At 42.5% G+C, this 18,520-nt stretch overlaps 1 protein-coding gene and 2 non-coding genes across 3 annotated transcripts; all 3 read left to right on the top strand.

Annotated features, from left to right (window-relative positions):
• The first annotated feature begins 839 nt into the window (after nucleotides 1–839).
• Nucleotides 840–11,468, top strand: tes (testis derived transcript (3 LIM domains)). Its single transcript, XM_019894794.1, has 8 exons — nucleotides 840–1,116; nucleotides 3,110–3,195; nucleotides 3,733–3,805; nucleotides 4,588–5,031; nucleotides 6,326–6,751; nucleotides 7,746–7,961; nucleotides 8,277–8,435; nucleotides 9,945–11,468. The coding sequence occupies exons 1-8, from the start codon at nucleotides 1,090–1,092 to the stop codon at nucleotides 10,128–10,130; spliced, it is 1,617 nt and encodes a 538-aa protein (XP_019750353.1). The 5' UTR covers nucleotides 840–1,089; the 3' UTR covers nucleotides 10,131–11,468.
• Nucleotides 11,469–12,905: 1,437 nt separating this feature from the next.
• Nucleotides 12,906–12,979, top strand: trnan-guu (transfer RNA asparagine (anticodon GUU)). Its single transcript has one exon. It is a non-coding gene; the product is annotated as a tRNA-Asn (tRNA).
• Nucleotides 12,980–13,266: 287 nt separating this feature from the next.
• On the top strand, nucleotides 13,267–13,339 carry trnam-cau (transfer RNA methionine (anticodon CAU)). The gene has a single exon. It is a non-coding gene; the product is annotated as a tRNA-Met (tRNA).
• Nucleotides 13,340–18,520: the final 5,181 nt, after the last annotated feature.

The raw sequence follows: 18,520 nt of genomic DNA on the forward strand, positions 1-18,520 counted from the left end.
AATAAATGAATAAAATCATAAAAAATAATTTTAGCAGATATTTACGTGGATTTATTTTGCTTTTTATTTTACTATGTGGTTTAATTTGTGCAGTCAAGGCTAAACTTTAGCCTTGTTTTAATATACTGGAGTCTTTATGCAACAGTTTTATATGTTAAAAAAATGACATCCTGACGAAGTTGGGTTAGTAGACTTAGAAATAACGCATTTATATAGTCAGTGCGCTACTATAATATGCTGAAATTTGCAACACAATATCAGTGTGCCGCAATGCGAGCAAGACTTGACAGTTCACTGATTAATAGCCTTTTCAGGGTGTGGCAACATGAACAAGTTCTTGCAGGAAACCACACTGTTTCCAGACATGTAACATCACAACGATTACTCTGGTAGTAATATATGTCCTTATATGTGTTCTTCATAACACAATAAACACATAAAAATCACATTTTGATAAACGGATTGAGTATTTTTGAAAGTTCAAATGGCAAATTTGCCCCAATCCTTTGTCGGTATGAGGCCCCGCCTTCTCTGACCGTCGATTGGCTGATTTCATGGCCTCGGGGTTTGTACGCCTTGTTTCTATTGGCCTGACAGGAACATCTGTCAGCACAGCTCGGGACCGACTTGAAAGTGAACGGGACCCGCAGCGTCAAACACACATCAAATTCGCGTGAGGAATAATGAGTACGACATGTTTAATTTCAAAATAAAATGATAGGACTCTCGCAATGAAGAAAATGATGGCAGCCGGGTAATCATGAATTGTGTGATTATTCATAACAGTCTTTATTAATCTAGTATGTAATGTAACATTTAAAAACAAAAAAAACGATGAAACCACTCGTCGTAAAAATATGTTATCTTCTCAACACCGGAAATACCGATTTTAGCTGCGATAGTAACTTGACGCTGCTGCGTAGTGGGCTGGTTTCCAGAACCGAAAGTGGGGTGAAAACCTGCCGGTTTGTCGTCTCAGGTCCGTCTCGTCATCTCTTTTTTGCGGGTAACTGCTGACAATTTTTCCGGCGGCGTCCACTCGGTTCAGTTGCTGTGTTTTTAAGAGCCAAAGAGCCACGAGAAGCGAACATGGAGATCGAGAAGGAAGTGAAGAAGGTGAGTTAACGCCCTGCTAAGGTGCGAGAGGCGGACATAGTGCAGGTGGTCGTCACTGTCCGCCAAAGACAAACGCCCAGAAGTTGTTGAAACTAGTTCGTTTGACACCTTTGATCAAACTGCCTTAGTCATTCTGTCATAACCATGATTGTTAGTTTTGACATTATGATTATTCAAGATTCAGCTTCAGTTTACAGTGAATTAACGTCAAAACGGCTCTTAGCAGACACCACATCCAAGAGAAAACAAAATAGCACTGTATTGTGCATATATATATATATATATATATAAAACAGCACTAAACAGAATGTAAAGACAATCTAGTTTTGTGAAGTGTAAATGTACAAACTTGAGAATTTGTGTTGGCCATTAAGAAGCGTGGTCTTGTTACTGACTTCGGGAGCTGGAGTGGGATTTTCTAGTGTCTGTTTGCGAACGTCTGGGTGTGAGCTGTGGTATACAGCAGATCCATGTGAGCGTTTTCATTTTGTACTTATTGATGGGGAAAAATTGCCAAACCCACAAAACAAAGTGAGAACACTTTCAAGGTGCTGCTCTCGTCCAAATTTTACACCAAGACGCTCGCAAACTAACTGGCCAACTCCAGTTCCTGACATCACTCACGAGGCTATGCCTCATAAGGCACGCATCCAACATACATATACGTACTACAGTACACACAGTAATAATACTTTAAAATCAGTTTAGATGTCCATTATGGGATGTAGATAGAGACACATGCCTTTTACTAGACTGTAATTAAAGTTTTTGTGGTTCTTAATGGAGAAACAGTTGTGGGGACACATCTTTTTTTGATAATGCTAAAGGGAAAAAAAAACAACCAACCAAGAAGTGTGTGAGCAACGAGTCCCATTTTGAGGCCGTCTTTTGTTTGTGTGTTCACAGACGCATTAAGTGATGTTTTGTTGAGCTGCCAGATGACCCAGACAGGCATGCTAAGGCGTCTAATTTTAATCCCTGGTTGAGATAAACAATTTAAATTCATAGAAACTTCTGCACTTCTGCACCCAAAATCAAGCAAGTCACCCTTGCAAACGTCTTGATGAAGTTTGACAGATGTGAAATTGGAGTTTCTTTGGAGCTGTGCCTTTTTTTTTTTTTTTTTTTTAGTGGACATTCCAAAATCCCAAAGGAAATAATAGAAGTAGAACCGTGAGTAAACATACAGGTGATGTTTTCAGTCACAATTAAAAATTCAGTACAACTCATAAAATTGGAAATACACCACATTAATAGTTCCAAAAAAAGGCTGCATAGGAAATAATGGGAATGTAAAGAATCAGTACTCAGCGATATGATAGACATATGTACTTAAAATGTTCTTTTCATTTTCCCCCCATCCTTTAAAATGGGGTTAAAAAAAATCATTTTATTGCAATTTCTTCGACATTGTTTAAAATTCAGTTTGTCATTTTTATTTCTTCATGACAAAAAATGTTTAATCATTTTTTGGGCACATTTTTTATAATGGGTTTCATATGCATTATCATTTTAATCATTTTTGATTGGCTTTTTTATCATTTCTGTGTAATCACTTTAATTAGTCCATTTTAGTTTTTCACATTAAATAAAATTGTTTCATTCATTATTTGTATTTTTCAAATTCTTGGAAATGAGCTAAAGTTATTTTCATTCCAAATTTTTTTCACATGAGTTTTTATTTTTCCATGTTTCTTAAAATGTGTTTAGTAATTTGTATACTTTGGGTGAACATTTAAACTTTCAATGACATGAGCACTGGCCACAACATTAGGCACACCTCGGTTTTGATTGGACAGCAATTCCTTGAACTAACGTGAGTGTGAGTGTGCACAGGAAGAAGTGACACAATCGGAGGCTTCCTGAGTCAGCATTTTTGGGGAACCACCCTGGGTCACTGACTCACTCAGTGACCATACATGGACGCGAAAGGATGTTGCATGGGGTTGTGTACCTAATGAAGTGTCTTCTTCATGTAATGTCTGTGTTTCAGATGACGCTGGGACACGAGTTTGGCGCGGGCGCCGCCTGCCTCAAGTGTAAAGACAAATGTGAAGGCTTCGAGCTTCATTTCTGGAGGTGAGACCTTCATCAAGGTTGACCTCGTTTATCATTCGTCATCGTCAACCACGGTCCTACTTTCTGCAGCCATGTTTTTATTTGTGGAGGCAGCGGATCTTTCTATTGATGCCTGAGTGACTCGAGCACTGAACAGAAAGCTTTGTTGGACCCAACACATGGACTCACACAATGACTCACTGCTTGATTCCGGCAAATTCCCAGCGTGTGGGTTTGGACCGGGATCGGCGGCTCTGAGACTTAATTAGCAACACTTGACTGATGTCACAACAGAGAGACTCTTTAACATGTCAGGAATCTGGCGTTGGCTCAATGGTGGAGTGAACGCTGACGTACACGTCTTCGGAAGATCTCTCTTCAACTGTAATTATGAACATATGAAGCCACATGGACACGTCATGGCAGTCCGAAACGATTGTGCTCATAAGTTTTGATGTTGCCAAATTGTCCGACTGGTGTGCATGTTGAACGTCAAACTGTCTGGATGTGTAAGACACGCATATTAATGGGTTCTTGGCCCATGGTTGTCTGTTGCAGAAAAATCTGTCGTAACTGCAAGTGTGGGCTCGCGGAGCACAATGTGCAGATGAACACAGAGGAGAACAAAAAGGTCAGGAGCTCAAAAATTTCTGCCTCTATCCGAGATACTTTTTCTTCTTCTTCTTCTTTTTTTTTTTTTTTTTTTTTTTTTTACACACACGCACACACACACGGACATTTTATGGGTTTGATTATCATTAGTCAATTTTTTTTTTACATTGAAAAAAATTGGTCTAACTAATCATTTTATTAATTTTTTAATTCACATTCAAGAACGTGTTTGATAATTTTTATTTTCCACATTAAAAAAAGGTTCATCCATCATTTGAAAAACGTCTTTTTTAATAATAATCAAACTGTATGTAACACAATTTCACTATTGATTAGATTTTGTTCCCCACTATTAAAAAGTGAGTTGATTAATTTTTGAACCCCGCATCATTTTTCTTCATTTATTTAACATTTTCAAGAATGTTTATTTGGTTCTTTTTATTTTTTCACATTTTATTTATCTTTTTTCATGTTTTAAAAAAAAGGACTCATTTGTTTTTATTTTGTTCACAATAAATTTAGTTTTTTTTACAATGAGTTTCGGTTTGTTTGTTTTTCACATTTTTAATAAACTATTTCAATGAATCCTTTAATTTTTTTCAATTCAAAAAATGTTGAATCTTTTTTTTTTTTTTACATACATTAATTTTATTTTTTCTTTTCCTTAGATGTTTCAAAATCGATTTAATTACCCATTATTATGTGTCAATCTTTAAAAAATAAAGATTACACATTTTAATGAATTGAATGATTCTTTTTTTTTTCTTTTGTTTGTTTGCGTTTTTTGGAATGTCCCTGCAGGTGGGGAAGCTCTTCGAGGACACCAAGTACACCGGCCTCATTGCCAAGCTGAAGACGGACGGTGTCCCCGTGTACCGCGGCAACGCCGTCACCATCACGCTGGGCGGCCCCGCCACTGCCCAAATAGTGTTACCGGGCACCGCCCACACCGTGTTACCCGCCTCCGCCACCGCAGCCGTACCTCACACCACTACTGGCGCTCCAAGTTCCGTCCCGCCTGCTACAGCCACAGGAGGTACCGCATCCGGTGGCTTACCGGCAGCCTCAGCAATTACGCCATCCGGCGGCGCCCAAGCCCGGCCGGCTGGAGTTGCCCCCGTCAAGGCGAACACAGCGAGCGTTTCCATCAGTTCCACGCCTGCCAACGTGGTGCCGGTCAACAAAGAAACGCCTCTTCAGTCTGTCACGTATGAGTGGGCGCCCCCGGTGGCGAACAAATATGTGGTAAGTTTGCTTATGTGTGCGCTGGCGGGATGGGCATAAAAATATATACAGTATATATAATCTCACTAGGCGACCCGGTGGTCCAGTGGTTAGCACGTTGACCTCACAGTGCAGAGGTCGTGGGTTCAATTCCAGCTCCGGCCTCCCTGCGTGGAGTTTGCATGTTCTGCACTGTCCTGCGTGGGTTTTCTCCGGATACTCCAGTTTCCTCCCACATTCCAAAAACATGCATGGCAGGCTGATTGAACACTCCAAATTGTCCCTAGGTGTGCGTGTGAGCGTGGATGGTTGTTTGTCTCTGTGTGCCCTGCGACCGGTTCAGGGTGTCCCCCCTGGCTACTCCCCGAAGACCGCTGGGTTAGGCTCGAGCATCCCCCGCGACCCATGTGAGGATAAAGCAGAGCGGAAAATGGATGGATGGTTGGATAAGTTGTCTTAGACTTGCATTTTTTTTTTTTCACGTTGGGAGTCATCGCCAGTAAACACTAGAGGACGCCAAAGTTCAGTCAGAAATAACAACAAAATCCCTCTGACTGTATAAGCCAAATGGAGTACGCAATGTCGTTACAAATGATTACAACATTAAAACGAGGTGGCGTCAACTGTCAAACTCAATTTCTTTGCGGGCAACATTGTAATTAGAGTTTCCCTCAGAGGGCCCTTAATCCCTTAAAATGTGGAAATCCCATTGCCCCAGCGTTTCATTGTGGTTTTACGTATTTCTAAAAAGAAATGGAGTTTGAAATCAGAAGTTAGGCATCGCCAATTCTAAATTGTGTCATTTATATTAAAGGACAGATTAGGTGAGTGCCACAATCAAAAGGACAAATTTATTGAGCAAGAAACGTGAAGTAGATTGCTATAGTGGGCCTCAAAAATGTTGACACGCCATTTATTTTGGAACATTAAAAAGCAGATTTAAGACTTAAAGGGGCATTTCACATTTTCTCTTTATTTTCCTTTGATTTTGTTGCTTTAAGCGCAGATGCCACCTTCTGTTTAACCCTGAGTACAATTTCAATGACTATACAATCTATACTGTAGTAGAGTGTATCACAACATAATTTCCACATTTTGTTTCATGACAGCCATTTTAAAGATGGATTTTTTAAAATCCTCAGAAACTATGATTTATTATTTGGGGGTGGGCGTTAAGAGTTTTTGTTCTGTTTTGATTTTCACAGAGGTCTGAATGTGCTGTGCTAGTTGTTTGGTCTCCGGTCATATCTTACTCTCAAATATTTTCCCTTCCCGCTTCCATGATTGGTCTGTGTTTTTCTTCCTTTCCTCGCAGGCGGTGCGCTACATCGAGCTACTCCCGCCCGAGAAGCGGCCCGTGGCGGGCACAGAAGGCGCCGCCTACCGCCGCCAACAGATGGCCCGCCAGCTGCCCGAGCACGACCAGGACCCGGCCAAGTGCCACGAGCTGAGCCCGGCCGAAGTCAAAAAGATGCAGCAGTTTGTGCGCAAGTACAAGGACGAGGCTCTGGGTGTCGGCGACGTGAGGCTGCCCGAGGAGATGGTTCTGCTGAAGGCTGCGGAGACGGGTCAAGGTGAGCCAGGCGGTGCCGGAGGCGCTAAAGCAGCGGGACCAGGAGCAGTGGGTCTCAAGGGGGCCACTGGAGCTGGAGGGGCTGGCCCCGTGTCCGCTGGAGGCGCCGTGGGTACCGCGGCTACTGCTGGAGCCATGGCCGCCCCAGGAGCCACGCAGCAAAGCTTCGTAAGGACTTTTCCTTTCATGTTCCTATTTATTCATATTTATCTCTTACGCAAGACTGCGCAGCGACGCCATGTCAGAGTCTGCTGAAATATTACTCGTCATCGAAGACACCGGCACTCCATCACGTATGATCATTTTTACAACAGCAGACGGGGTGATGCAAGTGTTGTAGCTACCTGGAACATTGCGTCATTTCTGGACTATGAGGCGCACCTGATTAAATGCCTCAGCAGCGTAATTTAGACATAACAACAAATACGTACATTTACAGTTTTGACCGCTATTGACCTGCGGGTCACCACATTATAAAATAGGATATTTGCAAAGAAAGAGGTCACACGGATAGATTTGTATGTGTTTTACAACAATACTAAATCCGGATTATAATTTCATATGTAGGTGTGGATGAAATAGCGAAGCTTGTGGTCACACTTTTTGTAGGTACTCACTAAATCTAAAAGTGTGATATTGAGTCCGTAAACAATTTTTGGAACTTTTTGATGTGGGTCGTGTTGAATGGTATTATTAGAACAATATGTGGCGGGCAGTAAAAAAAAAAAAAAACGGTGCGGCCAGTCGCAAATGTCACATCAAAGTGTTCCGTTGTGACTCTGTGACGGATGTTTGGCTGTTGTGTGCGTGCGGCGCATTGTGTGCTGCTTTGGCAAAGAGTGGGGGGGGGGTGTTTGTTCACGGCGCAACAATGAACGCAACACGCCGCCGCAGCTAATCTTTCAGCGACAATTATGCGACAATTTCCTCGCATTTAACAAACAAGTGTAAGACCTTTTTCGATGCATTTTGGGCCGTAGTCCTTGTGCTAACTGTGGCATAGGTCAACAATAATGGGCGAAAAAGTAGAAAGAGCCATAACCGTTTCTGGAAAGGACTTTCTCCAGGTTTGCTTCCAGTTAGGAATGTTAGCGCAACCTGTTGCTTGTATATGAAAATGAAAGAAAGAAAAGAAAAAAAAACATCATCCCCCTCCCCGCAGTCGTGCCGCCGCTGCAATCAGCCGATGCGCGTTGGCGACCCGGCCGTGTACGCCGAGCGGGCCGGTTACGACAAGCTGTGGCACCCGGCCTGCTTCGTGTGCTGCACCTGCGACGAGCTGCTGGTGGACATGATCTACTTCTGGAAGCGCGGAAAACTCTACTGCGGACGTCACTATGGCGACAGCGAGAAGCCGCGTTGCGCCGGGTGCGATGAGGTGAGATCGATCGATCGGCAATGCTCAAATGGAGGCAGAGGTGGGAGCCTTCACACTTTTTCTGTCAAGCATCAGTCATTTTACTGCTCTCGAACATTTTTATTTTTCTTAATTCGGATATTGTGTGGGATATTCACTTGGCTGACTGCCCCCCCCCCTTTGTTTCTTTGGTATTTTGAATTTTGCTTCTAGTTCATAAAACACTTCCTCGAATGAAGTGAGAAAAAAGGTGTCCAGAAATTGGGCAGGGGTGACAGCCTCCAGCTTTCTCTGACGATGAGTTTTTGCTAATTGAGTGGTTTTGTGCCTGCGCAGCTGATCTTCAGTAACGAGTACACGCAGGCCGAGGGCCACAACTGGCACCTGAAGCATTTCTGCTGCTTCGACTGCGACCTGGTCTTGGCCGGAGAGACGTACGTGATGGAGCAGGACAAGCCCGTCTGCACGGCCTGCTATATGAACAACTACGCTGTGGTAAGAAAGACACTGCGCTTTTAGCCACACGTTTTAAACTAACGACCGTATTTTCCGCATTGAAAGGCGCACCTAAAAGCCTTCCGTTTTCTTAAAAGCTCACAGCGCGCCTAAAAATCCGATGCGCCTTGTGTACGGTCATTACGGTAATATTTCGACCCCCAAAATGGCTCCTTGCTCGAGACATGCTGACAACGCAGAGTTCAAACTTAAGGCGATCGGTTTGGCAGTTGAACACGGAAATAGAGCAGCGGCAAGAGAGTTCAACGTTAACGAGTCAATGTTAGAACTTGCTGTTGGTTACGTGAACTGTGTCGCTGCTTTCTTAAATAAGTTTTACTGACATCTGATCGTTCTGTTGGTGTTTCCTTGAGCGTAGCTCCATCTAGTGCAGGGGTCCCCAACCTTTTTTGCCCCACGGACCGGTTTAAGTCAGACAATATTTTCAGGGACCGGCATTTAAGGTGTGGCGGATTAATACAACAAAATAATATGGTATGAGCTGCATGAAAACTGTGGTGTTTTCGAAATATAATAATAAACACAAGGAGCGTCTAATCTGGTCAACACTCTTATCGCTCTGGTAATGTTTAATGCCTTCAAAATACGATACAACGCAAATTCAAAGTGCATGAAAATGACGACTCACCACAGCCCCGAGCTTGATTTTCTGCAATCAGACAGTCCCATCTCGGAGTAATAGGAGACAATGACACCTCAAGTGTGTGGTTTATATTCCAGTCTACTTCGTAATTTTGTTTTCGTCGCCGTTGCTGCAGAAACCCCCCGCCTCACACAGGTAGGATGTCGGAAATAGCAACAGTGCTATTGTGGCGATCTCAGAGTATTCAGACATAACTTTGATCCAGTTGTTTCGAACGTAACTTTTAAGGCCGCCGTCATTTGCGATCTCCAAGCAGCTTTTTTACTCATTTTGCGGGCTTCAGCATTTTGTTTTTGAGCGTCGTCGGTCACGTGACCGAGAAGTGTAGTTTGACGTGAGTCAAGCGTGACACAGACGGATGTAACAGAGAATCCGGTAATTTTTCAAAATAAAACATCTTTCGTATTCCGAAATAAATAAAACGGAAATAAGGCAAGTTATTTCTGTGCGGCCCGGTACCAAATGCCCTGCGGACCGGTACCGGTCCGCGGACCGGCGGTTGGGGACCGCTGATCTAGTGGATGCATTGTGGATTGAGTCTTATAACGCGGTGCGCCCAATGTATGAGAAAAATTACAAAATAGGCCATTCATTGAAGGTGCGCCTCATAATCCAGTGTGCCTTTTAGTGTGGAAAATACGGTACTGCTTGCTTTGTCAACAAATGCGCTGTGGTCAATCACGTCATTTCTTAACAATTTGTACAGTATTTAAATTATGGGCAAAACGTTTCAACTACAGTTTATGAATTTCAACCGCACATGAAATTTACTGTTAGGAATAAAACTTCAGTCTTGTTTTTAATGAGCAATGAGAGCAACTACATTCTGTCTTTGACGTCCGCAGAAATGTTCGGGCTGCGGTCAGGCGGTGGAGCCCGAGGCTCAGCGCGTGTCGTACGGCGAGCACCACTGGCACGCGGCCCCGCAGTGCTTCAAGTGCTCCGGCTGCGCCAAGGTTCTGATGGGCCAGCGCTTCATGGCGGTGCAAGGACGGCTCTTCTGCTCCGTCGAGTGCAAGAAGAAGGCGTAAATTCCAGATGCCAGCAGTGCGTTAAAGTGAAGCCATTTGTACGAGTGCCTTAAAGTCTGCACTTTTTTTTTCTATTCAGGTCTCAGTCATGTAACTACTGAAAACTCCATTCGCTTCTTTCATTCAAATATGAGTTTATGACTGAATATTTGCTGAGCAGCCATGTGGGCTCATTTTGTACATTTCCAAGGGTACTCTTAGAGAGTTTGTCCAGTTGCTAAAAAATCTGAAGCATGTACGGTATTACGAGACCAATGGTTCTATGGTGAACCCCATAAATGTTTAAACTATGAGTCCCTGTATCCCATTTCCTTCAGGAACATGAAATGTGGTCGTTATGTCTATCATGATTCGGTTCGCAAAAAAAAAAAAAAAAATTCTGAGGAAGCCATTGTGATTGTGAACAGACAAAGAATCTTTCTAAGTGTCATTTTGGAGGTCCTTTCAGGTGGGGAACTTGTTGCAATCCCTCAATTTTGGAGGAAAAATTACTCCCCTGAAACCAGTTTCATATAAGCAATATGAAATGTGATAGACATGTCTGCCAGGAGTAGACCCAGCAAAAAAAAGTCTCAAGCAGCCATGACCTTTTCGGGCTTATTTCCAAGGACAAACTTGTCAGCTTAGGAGCGCTCCCTCAAATGTTTTGAAAATTCAGCCACAGAAACCAGTTCCACACAGCAACATGAAATTTGGAAGGCATTTCTGTCATGAGTCGACCCACAAAAAATCTCCAGAAGCCAAGGTTTACAATCAACCATTCTAGGAGTTATTTCCGTTCATAAACATGTCAGCTAAAAAGTGCTCCCTTCAATATTTGAAAAATGTAGACCCCAAAGACAGATTGGCATATCTGTCATGAGTAGACCCACAAAAATTTCCCAAGAAGCTGGGCCCGAAAAGAGATCTGCCATTTTGATTTGAAGTGGCCATTTTAGGGGAATTTCCAGTGGGGCTTGAAAGATGTTCTTAATGTATACTTTTTTTTATTATTCACATTAGAACAAGGTTTCCCCAATAGATGGGTGACAATAAATTGAGAATTTCTATTTTTTCGTGTGACTGTATCATGGCGGCAAAGTTTGATGACTCCCTTCAGTTTGGTAGCACATTTTGCAATTTGGTGAAAATTCATACCCTGAAGCCAATGTCACTTAGGAATGTGAATTTTGGTTGGCATGTCTACCAAAAAGTCTGAAGAAGCCATGCCCAAGAAGTCTGCGATTTTTGTTTGAAGCGGTCATTTTTGGTTCCATATCAAGGACAAGCATGTCATCTGGAATCTCCTGTACATGTTAAGAAATATTAATTTGCAACATTAAAGACGGTCAGTTGATATGTTTGCCTTTTTATTTGTCACACAAGGTATGTACGCGTGATGGGAAAAAGGCGTAAACTAGCTTTCATGTTTTTACTCTTCTGGGGTTGGAAACTACTGACAATTCCAGGAAGCGTCATCACCCAAGGAACGCCATTGTCTCCAATGGCGGCATGGCTACTTCCTCTTCATTCAGGCTTGATGAGACGACCACTCTGTCAACCACCGTAATGACTCTGCAATTGCTGCTGTGGCCTGCAGGGAACGCCAGTGTACGCAAGAAGCAAAGAGAACTTCAGAAATTGAAAACGACGCGAGGTCAAAGCAGGGAAGGGTTTGGGTTGTTGGGCGTGGTCAAGTTGAGATTGACACGTAGCCGCGTCGCAGCTTCACTCCCTTTTTACTTTCGCACACTGGTCACTTCATTGGGTGCACTACCTCATGATATTCAATACATAAATCGTGGGTCTGTACAGAAACAAATTTACAAACACATTTAAATATCTAAATAAAAACAACAGTTAAAGACTTAGTCACGGGGTACATATAGAGACAAACAACCATACACACCCACACCATCATTGAGCGGGAACCAATCAAAATCACGGAAAATAAATTAGGCCACAAAAAGATTACATAATTTAAGATATATTTTTATCCCCCAAAGATGAATGAAAAGTTACCTTTTCCATCAAAATAAAATAGACAAATAATTGAATATAAAATCATTCCTCAAGATAAATCAGACCACAAAATGTGATGTTTCCCTTTCAACATTTCTGAGCCTGTCAAAATGTTGACGTTTTTCCCTAAAACTTACATTTTTTTAATTTAGAAAATTCCATTCAAACACGATAATTCTCTCACAAAAAGCCACTTTTTTCATGCATTCGTCTGTTTTTTTTTCTTTTTGCCTTTTCCAAACGTGGCGTCATGCTTGGTTTTTCGTTTTGCATCGAGCTGCTCTTGATTGTGAAATTTTAACTCTGGTGGCGAGAATTTGCATGATGCAAATCAGCGTCCGCCTCAAAAACACAAATCTTCCCCTTTCGTTTGTTCTTGCAGCCCAAACGCTGAACTCGTAAATAAACTTTGGAAAGTTTTATAATGTTCAGATTTGATGCCAGCGCACCTGTTGAACAAATGTGAACCGACTAACTTGTTCCTATCAAAACCACCTTCCCTCAGATTTCCATGACGAATCTGCATGTGTGAATCACTGGCAGTAGTGTTGTGCTCGAGGTTGGCCACATTTTCTAAGTGATGTTTTGACGGTGGATTGAAACTCATCGTTGTGATTGGATCGGTCGACAGAGAAGCGTTGGATGCTCGTCCTTTGGCTTTGTTGACTGACTGCTCGCTCCCTCCGTGTCATGACAAGCTCAAGTGTCGTCGCCATTGGTCCCTGTACTATTAAACGTAAGCACGTAACTCGAAGTGTCAGCGAGTCACCCGTCGTCTCTGTGGCGCAATCGGTTAGCGCGTTCGGCTGTTAACCGAAAGGTTGGTGGTTCGAGCCCACCCAGGGACGTTTTGGGTTCACACGTGCATATTATCTCAATTTTTTTTTTTACTTTTATATATGTTTTTTTTATGTTTATCTCGGTTTTTTCCTTGTAGTTATCTGTTTTTCTTTTCATTTATCTCTTTACTAGTGAAAAGTAAATTTTGTCAGGCAGAGAATAAGTGGAACATAAAAGGTTGTGGCTACTTTCATTTTCAAAATTCCTCTGAAGAAATCAGACTTCAGATTGGACTCGCTTGCAAATAGATTACTTTGACAATTGCCTGACTGATAATAGAACGCGATATTCACAGGCCTCGTTGGCGCAGTAGGCAGCGCGTCAGTCTCATAATCTGAAGGTCGTGAGTTCGAGCCTCACACGGGGCAGTATTTTTGAACGAAATGGTTTAATAGTGTTGCAGTGGACGTCTCCCAACCCTCTCCATTTGCTTCTAATGTTGCCTCATCAGTAGGTGAATGACTCCTGAACAATATTAAACTGCACTGATGATGAATACACACACACACACACACACACATATATATATATATATATATATATATATATTATTTTTTTTTTAATTTATATATATTTTATAATGTGCTCTGTCTCTGTCCCTGTCATTTCCCCTAAATATAAAAAAACACACGAAATTGAAATGTAGAAAAAGTCATTTAAAAAATCCTCAGAATACTGTAAATCAGGCCACAATATGTGAACAAAATCTGGTATGTTTTATTTATTAAAAAGTTGATACTTTACATGCAAAAAATATTAAGAATGTTGTTAGGCCAGGTTGTGGTGCTGCTTGATTGTACTGTAACACACACACACACACACACACACACACACACACACACACACACACGCTTCCCACGAAATTTCCCCTTCCTGCTATTGTGTGCGCTCCGCTGGCAAACATGGAAAGTCGGAAAAAGGGTGCAGCAGTATTCCATAGCTCCACACTCCCAACAATCAAACGATGCATTTGTGGACCTTCGCCGACATGTGTAAAAATGTGGGCGCACGTTTCTCCCTCACGGCAACACCAGTGAGCAGCTGGAGTTTGATGAGTGCTTCCATTGTGTTGTGAAAATACAATGCAGCTGACTCATTACCTTTGCCAAGCACGAAAGGCCAGAGGCATTCATCCCTTTCTTACCGATGGCAATTTTCCACAAAAAACAACACAGCGATAATGCTACATGAATATAGCATGTGTGTGTCACCTCCGTGTGAGGGGTGGTCCGTGGAGGTGTGTATTTTGTCATTGGTGGTGAGGTCAAAAGTAGTCAGATGAGCGGCAGGTCACAAGGTGCCGTCATCCACTGACGTAATTTGTGAGCGAGTGCGGAAGGTGGACTGGAAATGTTCATAAGAAGATTTTGGAAAACATAATCTTGAACTCAAGACATTTACACCATGATAGTAACTCAGCCAGTTCAGTGGTTCGTTTGTTAGTTTGTCAGTCAATTACTTAACTCGTCAGCTATTCGGTGTGTTGGTCAGTTAGTCGGCTGGTCGGTCACTAACTTGTTTCAGTTAGTTAGTCAGTCATTTATTTGGTCTGTTGATTAGTAAATTAGTTGGAGAATCAGTTAATTCAACTGAGTTGGCGGATGGGTTAGTAAATTAAAAAGTCTTAGTCAGATAGCGCAGTCAGTTAATTATTGCATATCATTTGTCAGTCAGTCGGGTTTTTAGTTAGTCGGTTCTGTTATTCGATCATCATGCAGTTAATTAATCAATAACTCGGATCGTAAATAGGTTGATGTTTGGATTAGTTATTTAGTCAGTCAACTAGTCAGTTGGTTGTTAAGACCATTAGTCAGTAAGTCATTTCGTTGGCTGGTCAGTTGATAACTTTGTTTAGTTTGTTAGTTAGTTGGCCACTCAATCAGTTCGTTGGTCAGTTGGTCAGTAAGTTCAGTTAGCGGGCCAGACAAAAGTCAGTTACTTGGTCAGCATGTCTGTTCGTCAGTAAGTACTTCATGCGGTTAATAAGTTAGTTATTTAGTAATTTACTTGGTCAGTTTGTTGTCAATTAGTACGTTAGTCTTGGTTAGTTGATAATTAGTGGGTCAGTTAGTCAGCTAGTCAGGTGGTTGGTTGTTTTCTGGTTGTTGCGTGTTGCCATGCCGAAATGTTCTGCTCAGAGACAAATGTGTGTTGGGCGCGGTCATCCTCCATTTTTGTGAGAACAATGTTACACAGCAGCTTGGAGAGAGCCAAGTCAGTGCTCCTTGCTTATGACCATACAAGGATTCAACACATTCCTGACTCCCTCATGGACACTCTACCACACTTCTTCTTCTAGTGGATGAGGAGGAGGAGGAACTTATCTCGTTTGTACTCATTAGTTTGTAACCGGGGATAAGAAGGGGTCAAAGTTAAACCAGAGCAGGTCAAAGAGATGCTTCTGGAATGGCAACTTTGCTTCTGGAAGCTATCCTCCCACAAACAGTTGAACCACATTGAGAGTTTTTGCATCAGCGTATCCTGCAGAGGGTGCTATTAGTAATGAATCAACTGGGAAGTGACTCCAGCTTTTATAGGCCACACAGAGAATGTGCAAAATTGGCGCATCCGAACTGAAACAGCCATCTGCTTATCCTCAAAAGGGTTTCGTGTGTTCTGGAGCCTAACCCAGGTAACTTGCAGCAGTAGGCGGTTTGCCAGCCAATTTCAGGGCACACATAGACAAACGACGGCAATTTAGAGGGTTCAATCAACCCGCCTAAGCATGGGGAGAACATACAAACTCCACACAGGATGAACCTTTACACTGGTGTCTGTTACAGTTTGGATCTTATCTTCAAAGGCCATTTGCTATCCAATCCATTCATACCTCCACCCAATAAAAATTGGGAAAATCCAAAAGGTGACGAATTAAAAGAAAAAAATGCAACGATCTGATCAAATCTTTATAATAATATTTTTTGTCATAAATCTGGTTAGGAAGTGTGTGATCCTATTTAGCCCCCTGGTAGTGTCATGATCCTCTTCTTGTGTGTCTCCAGCAGGTGGCAGAGGAGGGCCTTCCCTCCAGCGTGCACACCTGCTGCCAATTTGGTCATCAAGTTAACCAGGTAATTAATGATGGCCAAGATTCCATGTCTCTGTTGGATTATTTACCTTGTTGCTGCTCTTGCTCAAGTGTTGTTTTCTAGACCGCTTGATCTCGTCATTGTCGTTTTTGCCTTCCAGCGTCTCGCCTTGTATTTGTTATTTCGTCTTTGATTTTGCTCCCGTTTTTGTTACGTGACCATGGACTCTAGTCATTTCGTTTATATATTTGTTTGTGTCACTAAATACAGTGTCAATCATGACCGTGTATGTCGTGTGTATACTTTTGTTTACTTCATTCCCAGCATGCCTTTCAGGTTTATGTCTTGTGAGTTTTGGGCAAACCGGCTCTTGCTTCTCCTCCTCCTCCTTTTTCTGGCAGCATCGCTATCATACCTGCTAGCAGGCGGGATGGTGCCGCTGAGTTTTTGTAACATTTAGGAGCACGGCTGCAAAGACAACATTCGCTAAGCTTGTATGTTTTTGTGAGGAGTGGGAGAACAAGCCAAGTGTAAATCTTCAAATGTTAGCCGCGATCGAGGGTTCAGTTTTGGGTCGGACGAGGACGGGGGAAGGTTCAGGGTTAGATTTACACGAGGTTTGGGTAAGGTTAATGTTAGGGTTTCACTTAGAGTGAGTTATAAGCTAGTGCTATTTTTATTATTAAGAAACAAACTATTAAATTTGTTTTTTGGTGGAGGTCGTAACGGATTAATGTCATTTCCATTCGTATCAATGGGGAAAGATAATTTGTCATGTGGAATTGTTTTGTGTTCCAAGCATGGTCACGGAATAAATTCATCTCATATCTCTGCGTCGATTCTCAGTCATGCAACCCATCCAAATACTACCTATTGTGTGCCAACTTGGTCATATGATTCCCAAGCCGCCGTTCCAGAGGGCCAACTCCCAAATTGGTGAAAAAGAAAAGTCCCTTAGAAAACAAGACTTTCATTGACACTTTCCTCAATGTGACCAGCACAAACGAACAAAGTGATCCCCTACCACTTGAGAATAGTTGACGCGTGAAGGCTTTGCCTCAGGAAAACAACCTTTGCAGTGAAGTCATCCGAAGTTTTTTCCACTCGCTGGGTGGAAGGGGAGGAGGGAACTGTTTGGAAAATGTGCTACTCACTTACTCCCACTAATCCGGAGATATCACAGCGTAACCAGTTCAACACTGGAAAATTCCTTGTTCCCACTGAAGATATTCCCAAGACCACCAGGATCCCCCAAGCACCACGCCCACTGGCTGTCTTTTACTTTCCCGTCTCCAGCTGGTATCATGGCTGACGTGTTGCATGTTAGGGATGATATGTTGACGCATAGAGCAGCAATGACAAGAAGCAGTTCTGCCCTTCTTGCTGGAGTTTAGCTACTGTAACATTATACGCAGTTTGAACATTTAATGAAGTGATTCTTCATGTACCACTAGAGGCAGCCCGTGCTATACTACACACTTGGAGAATATTTGTATGGGAAATGATAACAAATAGCCCAGTAGCGGTTTCGGTGGTGATCGGTGAGCTCTCAAAGGTGACTTGGTTATGGGTCTGAAACAGATGAATTGTGTTTCCATTCATTTTAATGGAATATTTGCTTTGGTTCATGAACATTTCCATTCACAAACAAATTAAGATCTATTTTGCTCCCATGTTTATGTTAGTAGTGTTTTTTTAAGCAATCATTTTTTTAAAATTGCGTTTTACAGTATACTGACTGGAATGCCCTCACATGTGAGTAAGGAGAGCCTCAGTCGCCAATGAACCAAAAGCTATTAAATGAACACATTCACATATCCAAAGCGTACCCACACAAGAGCTGCTGAGGGCCACACACGCCCAGACACTCACATACTGACTTACCGGCCTTCACATGCCACCTGACCAAGCCCCGCCTCTTAAAGGCACACTCACATACATAGACAAAACAATACATACCCTACCTATATTCCATACATGACATGCTTGCAATATGTTTTTGCAAGTTCAAACCCTCTCACAATGCGAGTTGTACAGCGAATGGAAGGCAACAGGGTGGTGTACCCGTTCCCATGTCATTCCAAGTGAGGATAATAAGTCTTCAACCCATGAACGGGAGGCTCAGTGCTCCAGTCAGGATCCACTCTGGCCTCTCAAACGTCTCCAATAAATCTCGCCAACTCACAAAGCGCGGCTCCGTGGAGCTTCACAAGGAATGTGTGTTTGAGTGAGTGAGAGCCTACGTGTTTATGCGTACTGTGTGGCCATTGTGTAAGTGTGTGAGCCCCGCCCAGTCTCTCATCTCCACACATTGTTTTCGCTGTTTTCCTTGGGGCCTGTCAGGACATTCCAGCGCTCAGGTGCTCTCAAAATACAGTATTTCCTCCGGTGAAGACAGAGGAGATAGCATAACGCACAGTTTCATTTCATCATACTGTGTGTATATATATATATAAATGTAAAATGTTGATAGATTTATCAAGATCACTGGCATATATCCTGGTATTGCATTGATATATA

Source organism: Hippocampus comes, unplaced genomic scaffold (genome assembly GCF_001891065.2).
Source record: "Hippocampus comes isolate QL1 unplaced genomic scaffold, H_comes_QL1_v1.1 scaffold319, whole genome shotgun sequence".
Taxonomy (NCBI): Eukaryota; Metazoa; Chordata; class Actinopteri; order Syngnathiformes; family Syngnathidae; genus Hippocampus; species Hippocampus comes.

Bases quoted from the DNA above. Each gene is read 5' to 3' on its own strand.
- tes (XM_019894794.1), top strand. From the start codon at position 1,090: ATGGAGATCGAGAAGGAAGTGAAGAAG. The intron at 3,806-4,587 runs GTCAGGAGCTCA...ATGTCCCTGCAG, and splicing joins ACACAGAGGAGAACAAAAAG to GTGGGGAAGCTCTTCGAGGA. The intron at 8,436-9,944 runs GTAAGAAAGACA...TGACGTCCGCAG, and splicing joins ATATGAACAACTACGCTGTG to AAATGTTCGGGCTGCGGTCA.